This window comes from Sinocyclocheilus rhinocerous, unplaced genomic scaffold (assembly GCF_001515625.1).
Source record: "Sinocyclocheilus rhinocerous isolate Xijiao unplaced genomic scaffold, SAMN03320098_v1.1 scaffold278, whole genome shotgun sequence".
Classification (NCBI taxonomy): domain Eukaryota; kingdom Metazoa; phylum Chordata; class Actinopteri; order Cypriniformes; family Cyprinidae; genus Sinocyclocheilus; species Sinocyclocheilus rhinocerous.
In genome coordinates this window covers 350,694-364,849 of record NW_015664178.1, presented here as the reverse complement: position 1 = coordinate 364,849, position 14,156 = coordinate 350,694, and the positions used below count along the sequence as shown (strand labels likewise).

The window sequence follows — 14,156 nt, the reverse complement described above, 5'->3', positions numbered from 1 at the left end:
AGGGGCGAGGTTGTGGTTAGAACGCTTGGTTGAGTGCATCAGACGAGACGATGAAGAAGTTCATCAAAGCCGGAACTAATCGAGCCGTTTGTGCCAGGATGGGGAGAAAGGTATTTTAATAATGTAAATTATGTGAAAAATAATGCGTTTTTCGAACCACCAAGCATGAGAGCATGTTCTTGTACACCCCCAAAACAAAATCAAGACTTTGTAAAAGAGCATAATAGGACCCCTTTAATACATCCTTGATGAAAGAAGTATTCATTTCTTTCAAAAAAAAGATCTAGCTGATCTCAAACTTTTGAACAGTGGTGTAAATAGTGAAAGATATTATGTTTCAGAGAGTATCTCATATTTTTTTTGTACTAAATTGACAAACTGTTTTCTTTTTAAGCATAAAACCCGCAAATTTTTCTTAGATTCAGAACAGAAAAATAAGTAATTTTAAGGAAAACAAGCATTAAAATCCTAAGCAATTCTGATGTTTAGATATATTCTACTGGAAAACAAGACAAAAATGTAGTGTATAAATGGAGGACTTGTAATGACAAAACTTAAATAAGAACAATGAAACTGAAAGGCATCGAACAGGAAGTGTATCCTTAGACGACAGAACTGAGTTGGTAGTTCTGTCTGATCTGCTGCCATATTGAAATCGTGTATCAGTGACAAACAACAATCCTGAGAATGCTTAGCTTTCCCCAACACTTTAAAGCTAAATTATCCATTACATTCTACAGCCTCACAATCCTCGTCTGTCCAAAGCTAGAGTTGAAGGTTAAAATAAGAGTTACCACCTTGCCTTAATTTACAACTGACAAAAACCTTCAAAACACTAAGTCATTACTGTACAAATACAATAACCAACACTGTACAATGTCTCAATTTCTACTGCAATACAATCGTTTTTTCTTCAATCACACGTTTCCAAGCGCGGAACAAAGCACTGCCAAGAAACTTGGGGCGAGAAACCAGAAAATGGAGGATGAAGCTATTTTTAAAGCACCAGCATCTGTTGTGGACACCTTTTTACACAGGATTGTGAACATGGTGCATGAAATGACATGGAAAGTGTATGCTAAAATGTTTAAGTTCCTCCATTCTGTTATCAGATCATATGGAAATGTAATCTGAAGGTAGCAAGCACTCGGTAAGCACCAGAGATCTACGCTAAATGAGGTCCAACCCAAATATAGGTTCAACAGTCCACTGAGTGCAGCTCCATCAACACCAGGATGATTTAGGAATAAAGTCTCCCTCATAAAAAGCTCAACACATATTCTTCCTCCTTCCAAAAAAGACGTTCATGTTTGTGATGAAGCGCATGTAATGAGGCGAAATTACTTTAAATAGGCAATGAAATTAGAAGGAAAGCCACATCAAATGAAGCGGCTCCACATCAACGTGTTGAAAAAGACGACTGAAAGTTGCTGCCAGTGTGAAGGAAGGACGACATCTGCCCCCTGTCAGGTCTCTGTTTGTGAAGCAACAATTACTTTTCATTCCTTAAATGTCTCTCGTTTCTGTTGCTGCACATTGGATGTCAGAACTTGTCAAAAGTGACAAGCGTGGGCACTCTAAACTCGAAGATCTCTACGGTGGAATTAACATATTCCAAAGACGCTGCCGAGGGCTTGACGGGAGCAGGCCGGAGTGGCATTCGGGGTCAAGGAGCGGCCCTTCTATGTAGCGTTTAAATGTGTGCGTATGTGCGAAAGAGAGATCAGTGCTTCATTGCTTTTTAAAGGCGAGTCTGAATGTTTCTAAACTATTTCCACATACACAAGTTTGCAAGGACATCTCGCTGAAGCTTTCCTCATCCTCGCAGTTCACATTAAGTGTCTTATTGAAGAAAATCTTACTAGTATCGTGCTCAGAACAGTTAAAAGATTCACAAGACACAATCGGTGTTTCTTCTCAAGGTCTTCTGTACAAAGAGGAGTGAAGCGTGATGTTCACAGTGCTGTGATGTCAAATGGTGTTGATTCTTGTCCTTACTTCACTTGGATCGATAAGATATCCACTTTTAAAGTCCACAATCTCGGACATCCGCAGCGATCTACTGCCTTTCTGGATGCGGATCAAAAAGGGGAAGGTACCGGCCCATTCTCCTGTAGGGCTGATGAACTTCAGTGCTGGTAGAGAGATAAAACAGAGTCATTTTGCAGCAAGACGCTTCCATGTGGCAAGAATGCTCCCAATCTCCTCCTCGGTGGAAGCAGAACTGGTTGGAAGTTGAGGTGAGGCGCTATACCTGAACCTGTGTCCCATGGTGTGCCTGAAGACACTGGATACTAGACAAGATCTTTTTCTGATGGCCTGTCATTGCTACGCCCATCTTATCCAGTTCACTGTGAGAGAAAGGAAAGTGACAGAAGAAAATGCTTTAGCAAATGGTGGTTATGTTTACAGTAGCATACCACTCGTACTATTTTTACAGTATTCAGTGTGTTAACTATGTACAGTGTGCAGATGTTTAGAGCACACATATGGTATCGAACAATGCAATGCATTCCATTATTGTTTGACACCATATTTGATTAAACTGACAAAAATTACAGTACTTTTACACAAAACTTACAAGCAATAACTTCCAAGTATTGCATACTGTTTTACATACTTTTTACAAAGTAGTAGGCAGTGCATTATATGCAGTAAATAGCATTCAATTTTGCAACATAGCTGGTATATTTGGAATGCTATACTACTCATACTATTTTTACAGTATGTTTTATGTTAATTGTATACAGTTAGCAGGTTTTCTGTATGCATGGAAGCACAGCACACATTGAATCCCATAATGCAATGCACTCAACTTCCATTTACAGTGATGAATCATAACTAAAGATATTTTTTACTTTTTTTGACAATATTTGAATAAAGTGCCAAAAGTTACAACATTTCGACACAAAACTGAATTGAAATGGATAATAATTTAAGTTGAACTCATAATGAGGTCATGTGACATTTAAGCATACTACTGTTGCATACTAATGCCTGTGGAATATTGTACTCCCATAATGCAATGAGAAATGCAAATGAAACATCTTTGTGGACTCATTTTGATTTGCAAAATAATTCTTACAAATATTTGGATGAAAACCCAAAACAATCATGTTTATTTTCGATAATATAACTGGATGACGTTTGCTGAATTAAACATGCCAAGTAATGAGGTCACGTCATAACAATATTGTTTACACCGTTTAACACTGTATATTTTATATGGTTTTGAATACTTTTTTAAAAATAGTAGGCAGTGTACAATGCATTCAAGTATTCGGTTTCCAACATGATATGGTATGTTTGGAATGCCATACTGCTTTTTGGAGCTTTATACAGTGCAGTTTGTAAACTCTCAGTTTGATTCTTAGTATGCAGTAAGATAATATACCATTGAGAAGTGTCTTTTGAATTAGTGTAGCTTTTATTTACCTGGTGCTGACGTACAGAACTGAGTCCAGGGTGACGTAGCCGGCGCTGGAAAAGTGTTCCTTGTACCGACCCATTTTAATCAAGTCCAGCCAGTCTTCCACCGTGCTGACTCCCGCCTCAGGAGTCACTGGGTCCTCCCTATGATTGGAAGAGGAAGTGCAGTCAGAATAACGGTCTTTTATAACCATGTCATTTCACATCTACAGTAGTATTGCATATGCCAGAATTGTCATGAAGAAAGCATTCTGCACTGGTCTGTGAGGATGTCAGATTTATGTATCCGTTTGATGTTGTGTTTTTGGTAAATTTCCATTTAGATTTATGCAGTTTTCTCATACTTTCAATGTAAGTGTTTCAATGATGCGAGCACTTACAAACACAGTTTTGTAATGGGAAAGAAACCAGCTTTTTTTCATGCATTCGAGTGTGTGTGTTTGTGTCAGCTTATCAAAAGCTTATCCTTGCCTGGACACGTTAGGCTTTCCAAATCCAGAAGGGAGGCGGATTGCCCCAAATCATGTCTCTGTCACTCTCTCTCTCTCTGTTGCATAGCCTCCATTATAACACACAATCCTGAGGAATTTAGATTTAAACCTATTTTATTTAATAGCAAGGGCACTAGGCGGAGTTTTCCCAGTGGTTTGTGAGAAAATTTAGTTTGCGCATTCTGCTTTAACTGTGGCAAGCACTGGCTAAACAATCCAGCGCCCATCTGCCTCCTATTTGGCAACCCTCAAAATGCGGCAGAGGGATAGACAGGCAATCAGATATCAGCCAAGACCACCGCAAACCCCCCTCCTGACTGAGAGAAACATGCACTGGAAGGAAGAGGTTCGTACTGATGTACATCTGGCTTCAATCTAGATTAGCCGGATATCGGTTTCGTTTATTTTGAATTTATTGGATTACTGCAAAAAACACCTCAGACTTTAATCACACACCTGAGAAACATCATAACACACTTCATGAGCTATATATTGCAAACCGCCACACACATCCCAGCGGATCACCTCTATTGAATTCAGATCTAATCTGCGGAGGGCATTTGGCTCACCAGTCTGCAGTGTTGGCCAGCTGCTTCATGCTGCTTGGGTTCCGGATCAGCCTGTCCAGGGTACTGACAATCTGCCCGAATTTTGGCCGATCGCTGCGGTTCTTTTCCCAGCAGTCTAGCATGAGCTGGTGAAGCACCACCGGACAGTCCATTGGAGCCGGTAGCCTGTAGCCTTCATCTATAGCTTTTATCACCTGGAGGGAAGAAGATTCCGCATTAAAAATCATACATTAGCAGCGTCTACGCTTCATGAATACTGAGCAGATTTATTTTCTCGCTGAAGCATTTAGCTTTTGTGTGGGGTTAGATTAATTCATTTTTTTATCCATCTGTGACTGAAGTGAGAATGAGATTTCGGGTCAGACCGTCTTTGTTAGCGCAAGAGGGGAGCTGTTTAATTTAGTCCCTTTTATGAAATGATACCGCCGTAAGAAAAGGAATAAACTAGCTTGATGCAAACATTCATATTATCTTAACTCTTGCCTGGAAGACTGTAACCGTCGAAACGCTCATGAAGACAGATGGATTTTGTGGTTTACGCCTTGAATGGAACTTTCGAATTCCGCTCTCGACACAATAAAAGTTCATCCGCTAACAATCATGCAAACGTTTTTGCATTCAACTTTAAAATGTTGAGTATACAGGCTCGAATCATTCCCAAATGTCTTAATCTCTTTCCCGAGCAGCCTCTTTCCAAATCCCAAGCAAAGATCTCTTCCCAAGGTGATAATAAATAAATGAAAATGGTTTCTGGTGTGGAAAATCTGCCAAGAACCCACTGACACGGATTCAAATTCCCTCTTTTAAAAAGGCCTGTGAATTGAAATCTGAAAATGTTCACCCTCCAGATGCATTTAATCTTTTTACCTTTGTAAGCCTGGGAGTTTTTTTTTTTTTAATTCCAGTCCCAGTGAAGTGTTCTGGCAGAGGTCTTTTATTACAAATCGATGAGGATTCACAAGTTTAAAAAATAAAGTGGCCAGTGGCAATGGTTAACAGAGTTGTTACTGTTAACTAAAACTAAAACTATTAATTGAAAATAAAGCCTAAATAAAATAAAATATAAATATTAGACGAAAACATCTTAGAAATACTGCTTTGGCAACTAACTGAAATTAAATCGGCTGAAGTACTAAAATTAATAAAACTGAAATAAAAATAAAGCTAAATAGAATTACTATAAAAAACTAATAAACACAAGGACTAAAACTTAAACTGAAATGAAAACTGAAAATATTAAAATAAAAGCTAATTCAAAATATTAATAAATACTATAATAGCACATATATAATAAAATAACACTAATGGTTATACCATTCTTAATTCTTAAAACTTCAATTTTCTGTTTACTGTGAGATCTTTGTGCAGTGAAACTATGGTAACATTATATTCAGAATTTACTCACGTCCTGATTGGACATTTCCCAGTACGGTCGTTCCCCATAGGATATCACCTCCCATATGACAATGCCGTAACTCCACACATCACTGGCTGATGTGAACTTCCTGTAGGTGATGGCCTCAGGGGCTGTCCATCGAATGGGAATCTTACCCCCCTAAAAAACAGCAAAAAAAAAATCAGTGATTAGCAATGTTGTGAAGCAGCATCACTACAAAGCTATTAGCAAGCTATTAGGTGATCACCATCAACATGCTAGCACTGCTATTTTTAAAATCATGCAGCTTTACAGTAGTGAAGCTATTTTATTATCTTAAGTTGTGGAATAGCTTAATAGCAAGCTATTTTTGAAATGTACAGTAGGTTGTAGCTACTTTTGCTAAAGGGGAGCATTTAGCTCAGCTTGGCTAACTGGGAGCTTAGCTAGCTACATTTTTTGAGTACCTTGCCCAAAACTAGTGATTAGCGGTAAGCAGTTTTTATCAACATGAATCACATGAATGTTTGGACAATTAAGGAGGAGACAAACCACTTGTTGAAACATAACTGGGTGTAATTGCAAAACTCAACAAGGCGGCTGTGGTAAAGGAAGTCCTTCCTTTCAATTAAAAAAGCCATTTCTTGGTATTTTTGCTCCAGAATGCTGGTCCAACCTTTATTTTTCATTTCTTTCAGCAAAACCATGTACAAATGCATTCACAGGCAGGGAAAGGCACACACCCACATTGAGTAGATGTTTAGCCATCCATCAGTCTGGATAGCTGTTATGACAGTCCTGTGTGACCTCATTTCCAGACTACAGGTCAGCAAGAATATATCTTGCTGTGTCTGATTTTTTTTCCCTACACAATCAAATCATATTTCTTTTAAACAAAAAGCTGAACCAGCTTAACAGATCACAACAAAACTGTTGCATAGTAAATCTAGTTAAAATGAGACTGGAGACCAAACATCCAGAGTAGAAGCATGACCTCTCACCCGTGTAGTATACTCCGCCTCGGGATCGTCCTCTAACACGCGCGACAGCCCGAAGTCAGACACTTTACACACCAGGTTTCCGTTCACCAGAATGTTCCGTGCCGCCAAATCCCGGTGCACATAGTTCATCTCTGAGAGGTACTGCATCCCCGTGGCTATCCCACGCATCATTCCCACCAGCTGGATCACCGTGAACTGCCCATCGTGTTTCTGCACAAAATGAAGAGTTCTCATGTCAAATTCTCATCCCTGTGGCCTTGTTCAACCTCTGTGGATCCTGGCACAGTCGGTCATGTTCGAATGTGTCTCGTGAGTAATTCATAATTCATTGGCTCCCTAATTAATAGCGTTGCTCACATGTTACAGGGCATGAGCTATTAACTGCAATCACTGTATAATCATTCAGGCTTTTATGCAACCAATGGCAAGTAACCAACCAACTAACCAAATTATGATGTTATATACCCTGTGGCAAGAAAACGTAATGTTTTGATTGTTAACTATGTTTGCATGGTAATATTGGGGTAATAATGGGATGCTGGTTTGTTAGAGCAGGGGTTTCCAATTAATACATATCTGATATATTATGTATGTTAATATGTATGTTTATTATGTGTATGTGTGTATATATAATTAGATTAGATTAATACTTTAAGATATGTATAAAATTCGACATTATTATGGCTTCATTTTGCTTCTAAAAGATGGGTCAGAAATCATGGGACTATTTATGATTTTTTTATTCAAAATATAATTAAATGGCCGTTTTTATTAGTTTTTAAATATTTTTTTGTAGTTTTTAATAAAGGAAAGGGGCAATAATGTCTGTAAAATCACTTTGTATAATCAATTTACTGTGAAAAGTGCTATAAATAATAAATTTAAATTTAAAATATTCTCTTCAAATTATAATAGGTAGAAGACACTGTCAATATAATAGAAAGTAAATATTTTCAGGATAATATTTCAATATTTTGCTTTGACTTTAGTATAATAATGTAAAAAAAATTGAAATAACAAATCTTTATAATACCACTCTTACTATTTTTCTCACACAGTACAAATGATTTGCATATCCGCTATACAGTAATTTGGCATCAATAAGCCTGAAAAACCTTGTGGCTAGTGTCTCCATAAAGCTTCTAAACTAGCTTGACCAGCAAGTCAACCAGCGTTATCAGAAAGACCATGCTGGTAGACTATCTCCACCAGATAAGATTTGCTCGTGAACATAATGATCCAAACCAGCATAAACCATGGTGGGCTGAGCTGGGAAACAAAACACAAGCTGAGGGACACAAAGACAAACCAGGCATAGAGAGGTGTGAACATGTGAGTTGTGGAGCCCAATCTGGAAGAGCCGGATGACTGCTTTGTGTTCCTGTGATATTTCACAGCATTTCCTTTGGTGCAAATTGGCCTCCATCATTCGTCGCAAAATAGAGCACGCTCACCTTCAAAAAAGTGTCCAGAGATCCATTTTCCATGTACTCTGTCACAATCATCACAGGCTTACCTAAGGGATGGAGAAAGAGGAGACAAAATGGGAAGTGTGAAATATTGCGGGAAAATATATATATATATATATATAGAGAGAGAGAGAGAGAGAGAGAGAAAGCAGACGCAAGAGAAAGACGTTTAATTTTTTTCACAGGCGAATAAGAAAAGACACAGCAGAGAGGCAGGAAGAGGCTGGCGCTTTTGTGTCCTATATTTAATTCATTTCCAAGTTGACAGAGAAAAACACGCAGATAAAGAGAGCGGACACCTCCCCCACTCCCCGCGACTTCACAGAACCTTGTTGCTGTTTTCGTTCGCCTCTACCTGCTGCCTGTTACTCATAGAGACAGCCCCTAATCAAAGCTCTCAATAACAGTCAGGCAGATAATTAGAGTGAGCTGTCCACTGAGAATATCTTTGTCCAGAAATACCTAAAATGGTAATGAGTTCCTTTAGGAGGGAGGATGATGAAGGGGGGAGACAAGTGAGGGGGGTTGAAGATGAAGGGTTGTAAAGATCTGCTAATGGGAAAAGTGTTCAACTCTTTGCTATGTTGCAGACACAGCTGCAAGAGGCTCATATGGGGAGCTCGCACCTGCGTTACTGAAAGTAATTAAAAATTCTCCCTTGATTCCACCCAAATAACACGCTGTCAATCAGAGAGACCCCCTTCTCACCTCGCATGTGACAGGGAAGAGCACATGCTAATCCATCCCGATTATCAGAGATGCTTGATGGATGTAATGTACAGCAGAAATGTTCACCTCGTGGCACCAGACGCAGATGCCGTTTAGCCCTAGAGATGTTAACCATTTCTATGAGCAGCCCTTTATTTTGTAGCCTGTAGCCTAGCCTTACAGGCTATAGGTTTGAATGCTGCAAGGTGATCCTTGAGGTATCACTATTGTGACATTGAGGAAACAACGTAAACGCAGTTTACTCCATGGGGACTGTTTATGTAAATTATTAGTGTAATTTTTAAAATAATAAAATAAAATAAACTGGTCCAGTTAATATGCATTTTCTAGAGAAAACAAAATCAACCAACCAAACAAACAAATAATATGAACATTTGTTTCTATTTTATGATTTGATTAGGGATGTCAAAAAGTGATATTTTTTTCTTATTTATTTAATACATTATGGCCCGGTTTCACAGACGGGGCTTAGACTAAGCCAGGATTAGATCATAGTTCAATTAAGACATTTAAGCAATTTTCATAAACGTTCTTAGAAAAAAACATTACTGGTGTGCATCTTGAGACAAAACAAAGGCACTGATATATTTTAAGATCAGTCAGTGCAAGTTTCTTTCAGTTAAAACAGCTCAGACTTACATTTTAGTCTAGGACTAGGCTTAAACCTGGTCTCTGAAACCGGGGGAAAGTGTAATATATTATTATTATTATTATATTGTTCCTGTAAATTAATAGGTTATTGTTTTTATATTTTTATTTATTTTCATTCATTTTATTTTTAGATTAAAATAATATAAATTAAACTGAATGAAAAAGAAATTAACAGAAGATAGGCTGGTCCAATTAATATGCATGCATTTTCTAGGGATAACTAAATAACTAACTAAATAACTTTTTTTTTTTCATTTGATTAATTGATTAGTGATGTTTTTTCATATTTATTTTATTATGCTACATATATTATTATTATTATTATATATTATATTATTATTATAAAATACCACAGCCATATCACCCTGCAGCCCAAGACTGGTTGCTCACTGAAGTTTGGTGAAAATTGTGGTGTAAGAAAATACTGACACATACATAATTGCTGATTTACATTTACATTTACTGATTTTCTGACCAACATTCCTTTCACCCACACAAACACAACAAAAAATGGCGGCTACCCCTCCTTCCCCATCCACTTTCATAGAAATGGAGTAACCTCCAGACATCTCAACTCCAGTATGGCCACCAGTAGTGCGACCTAAGCACCGTCTTTCGGATGAGACGTTAAACCGAGGTCCTGACTCTCTGTGGTCATTAAAAATCCTATGGCACTTCTCGTAAAGTGTAGGGGTGTAATCCCGGTGTCCTGGCCAAAACTGCCCCCCTGGCCTTTGTCAATCATGGCCTCCTAATAATCCCCATCCACTTGATTGGCTCTATGACTCTCTCTCCTATCCACTTGTAGCTGGTTTGTGGTGAGCGCACTGGCGCCGTTGTCCTGTGGCTGCCGTCGCATCATCCAAGTGGATGCTGCACACTGGTGGTGGTTGAGGAGAGACCCCCCATATGATTGTAAAGTGCTTTGGGTGTACAAAAATACACAATAAAGCGCTATATAAATCCATCATTCATTCAAAATATATTATTATAATATATTGTCCTTGTAAAATTAATATTTTAATTTTAGTATTTTTTTATTTTCATTCGTTTTATTTTTAAATTAAAATAATTAAATTCAGTTAAATAAAATAAATTCTAAAGTGTTTTTGAAAAATCACTTACTCTGCCTTTAAAGAAAATGAATTTAGGATGGTCCATTTAATAATTAGAATTAATTTTATAGAAATAAACAGAAAGTAATGAACATTTTTTCCCTTTGACTAATTGATTAGCGAGTTTTTTTGTTTGTTTGTTATATTTCATATAGTATAATATATTTTTTGTACTTAATTATGTTGTGCTTCAGCTGTTGAACAGTTTGCATGGAAACCATTTAAAAAGTTGCATCATTAAAGCACCATTTCTACTGCAATATGAACGCAGGCGGACATCACTGGCCTCTGCATTGTGACTTTTGCACATCTCTAGCTGCAATACAAGAAGTAAAAAGAAAATGTTAGCAGAAGATCTTGAGGACAAAGATAAGACATCTGCCCTGTCAATTTCAAAATTTAAGCCTGCATACTGGAGATTTGCGAGTGAGGCTATAAGCAAAGAGTCAATGGTTTCATTATGGTTTTGTAATCTTTACTTCAGCAAAGCACAAAGAAATAGAAACCCAATTGAATCCAATAATACCCCATTCAACCCTAACAAGCTATTTATAGCACCAAGCCCTAAGACGTTGCCATTTGTGGTTTCAGATGAATGGGGGTTGCACTGTATGTCCTAGCTGTCACTGTAAGTAAATCACAAATGTATCGGTCACATCATTTAGAATCGAAGCCTCACGACAAGCGTGGCGAAGGATATCCGAAAGGATCACGCATTAGCTTATCAGCGTGGGACAAATTACTTTGACACTGAGCTAGCTGGATGACGTGGCCTCCTTGCCTCAACCTACATTTGTTTGGCCACCAGAACTGAAATATAGAGCGCATTCAAAAATAAACCGCAACATCTCCCTGACATTGCTGTTGTATGTATCAGATCAAACGGATTTGCATTTCTGCACTCTAGCCGTTGAGCTAGAGTATGGCTGACGGTTGTTAATGAAATTACCTAGCTACTTATCCATGCGTGCACATTTAAGGGTGATTGATGCTGCAGCAATTTTAGGAGCGCTTTAGACAGTATTCACACACACTCAAACCAGTGTTGCCAGATTGGGCGGTTTTGAATTGGATTGTGTGGGTAAAAAATAGTTTGGGTGGGTGGACAAAATTTGGGCTGGTTTGGGGTCAGGTTAGTCTCAGCCTCAAATATCACGCCTACGGACCGTTGGCTGAACATCTGATGCATACGGCACACAAAATTGGAAACACTTCGGGAGTTTCGAAGTTGTCATCGGATTGGTTGAATTATACAGGATTTCCAGGAGACGTGCGTGTCGCATTCTTTAATGTTCCACCTGGAAACAAATTTGCCGTGACGCCAAACCCCCTCATGTTAGAAGCAAGCCGTCGTGTTTACAATTGTGATAATGAGCGCTTATCAGGATCAACTAAACGCTGGATGTTCAAAAGTATGTGAAATACTTAAAGTTTGCGTCATAGAATCTTTAAAATACGCCCAAGAGTTTTACACGGTCTGTTATTGTGGGGACATTTCCACGCCCCTAAACATGACACAGCACAAAACGAAACGTGATTGGTTGCTTTATCTGTCAGTCATATGGCCTCTTGGGCGGGCCTTGCCATTCAAAGCGGCCAAGGTTCCCAGACTTTCTGCCGCGAGTCTGAAGGTCTGGCTACGTGAGACTAGGGTCAGTTTGGTGGTTTTCAAACATCTAAACTGTATAGGCTAATTGATAAAAAAACAAAACCCAAGCGTGCATGTACGGCATCCAATCAGTCAACATGGTGCTAATACTTGTATTGCCCGCCACACTTTTAGCCAATCACGAAGGATCAGTAGACAGACATGATGATTCATAAGTGATGGTTTTTAGCGCGATAAGGGATCCGATTTTGAATATATAGCTGTATATTCAAGCGATCACAATGCCAGAGTTGCCTAAATATAAGTTACACGGTAAAGAGTAGGACAGTGACTCGACTCTCACAACCTGAATTACACCTGTGGAGGGAGATGATGCGAAGGCTCTTAGTTGATATCAATGTAACTGAAATCAGAGCACAGTTAAACAATTTAATCAAAATCTAAACTGAATATGGGACTATACGATCCTGTCCTGCATTAGAAAGCTGGTGGACCTGATTAGTTTTGACTGTGCAAAGTTCTGTATTATGTTCAACAATGCACTTCACGAAAGACATGCTATAGTTGTCTGAAGTTTTGTCATCTTTGTTTTGTTTTAAGGAGTTAAAATTGGTCCTTATCAACCTTGATTGACATGACAATAAAATTCTATCACATTTTGACAGTTAAAGTTTTGAGCAGTTTTTTGTTGGATTGGGCAGGTTTTGGTGAGCTTTTGGGCTGGAAATCCTCCACCCGATCTGGCAACACTGACTCAAACGTCCATTGCGTCCCACGGTGAGCCGATCTACTCTAAATGTCTTAACACTGTGGAAAGGCCGTAATTATGGTCATTATCACAGGAGCAAGGAATCCATACATGCATTTAAGGGAATCTGAAAAAGGCGATATACATTAAAAGACCTGCAAATTCAGTATGTACTATGTACATCATCTGTAATCACATGCTTTGGAGGTATTTGATGAAATGACAGCAATTTGTTATGAAATATCAGAGGATAAAGGAATTTTAGGGCTCTAAACAAGTAAAGCTCTAGCTTAAAAGCACACATTACTCTGAACAAAGCAATACTTTCAATGATTTAGAAAATACATCCTCTTATCTACTGTTCCCACTGTTGATGGCACAAAGAAAAACTTTTCTTGAGGACTCAGCTGGAATGAACCTGAAAATACAGCCGAGGATGGTGAACGTTATCAGATAGCACACTGCAGATCGCTAATCTGATGGTTAGATGCAAAATGGGTTTATAATAGAGACGATGACAGCTCTGTGTTTTTGTAAAGATGGGGATAAAGAACTGAATGGGGCATTAAGGTCTATTCTGATTCCATTCTCTGAGCTGCTGACACATTTGCATTACAAAAAGCTCAATCACGGTCTAATTTTTTGCCGTCTGAGGTGGTAATGATAGAGCGCCTCTCTGAAAGCTGTGTTATGTGACAGATGCTTTTCATATTACAGCGCAAAACTCTTTGTCTTTCTCGCCGGCGCTCCATCAGGCAGCATAAACACTCTTCAGCCTCTTTAATGCATCTCTGCTCAGCTCCATCAGCGCTGTGATTAGTCTGTGCGTGTGAGGAGGGGGCTGGATTGACAGCTGCTTCAGTAATGCAGTGCTGAAGGGTCGCTGACCTCTCCTATCCCCATTCCCTACACCATCAGGCTGATCTGTGACCTGTGAAATTACTCCGGCTATCATATCTCACCCAATCAG

General features: G+C 38.7%; 1 protein-coding gene across 1 annotated transcript in view; it reads right to left on the bottom strand.

The window, feature by feature from the left end:
• Positions 1-520: 520 nt before the first annotated feature.
• ek1 (eph-like kinase 1) overlaps positions 521-14,156 on the bottom strand; it is a 71,331-nt gene continuing 57,695 nt past the window's right edge. Inside the window, exons 12-18 of the mRNA XM_016540307.1 lie at positions 8,320-8,381; positions 6,866-7,075; positions 5,895-6,044; positions 4,490-4,683; positions 3,436-3,573; positions 2,255-2,351; positions 521-2,135 (exon numbers count right to left, since the gene is read on the bottom strand). Of these exons, the coding sequence (XP_016395793.1) occupies positions 2,130-2,135; positions 2,255-2,351; positions 3,436-3,573; positions 4,490-4,683; positions 5,895-6,044; positions 6,866-7,075; positions 8,320-8,381 (857 nt within the window). The 3' untranslated portion in view covers positions 521-2,129. The remainder of the gene's footprint in view (positions 2,136-2,254; positions 2,352-3,435; positions 3,574-4,489; positions 4,684-5,894; positions 6,045-6,865; positions 7,076-8,319; positions 8,382-14,156) is intronic.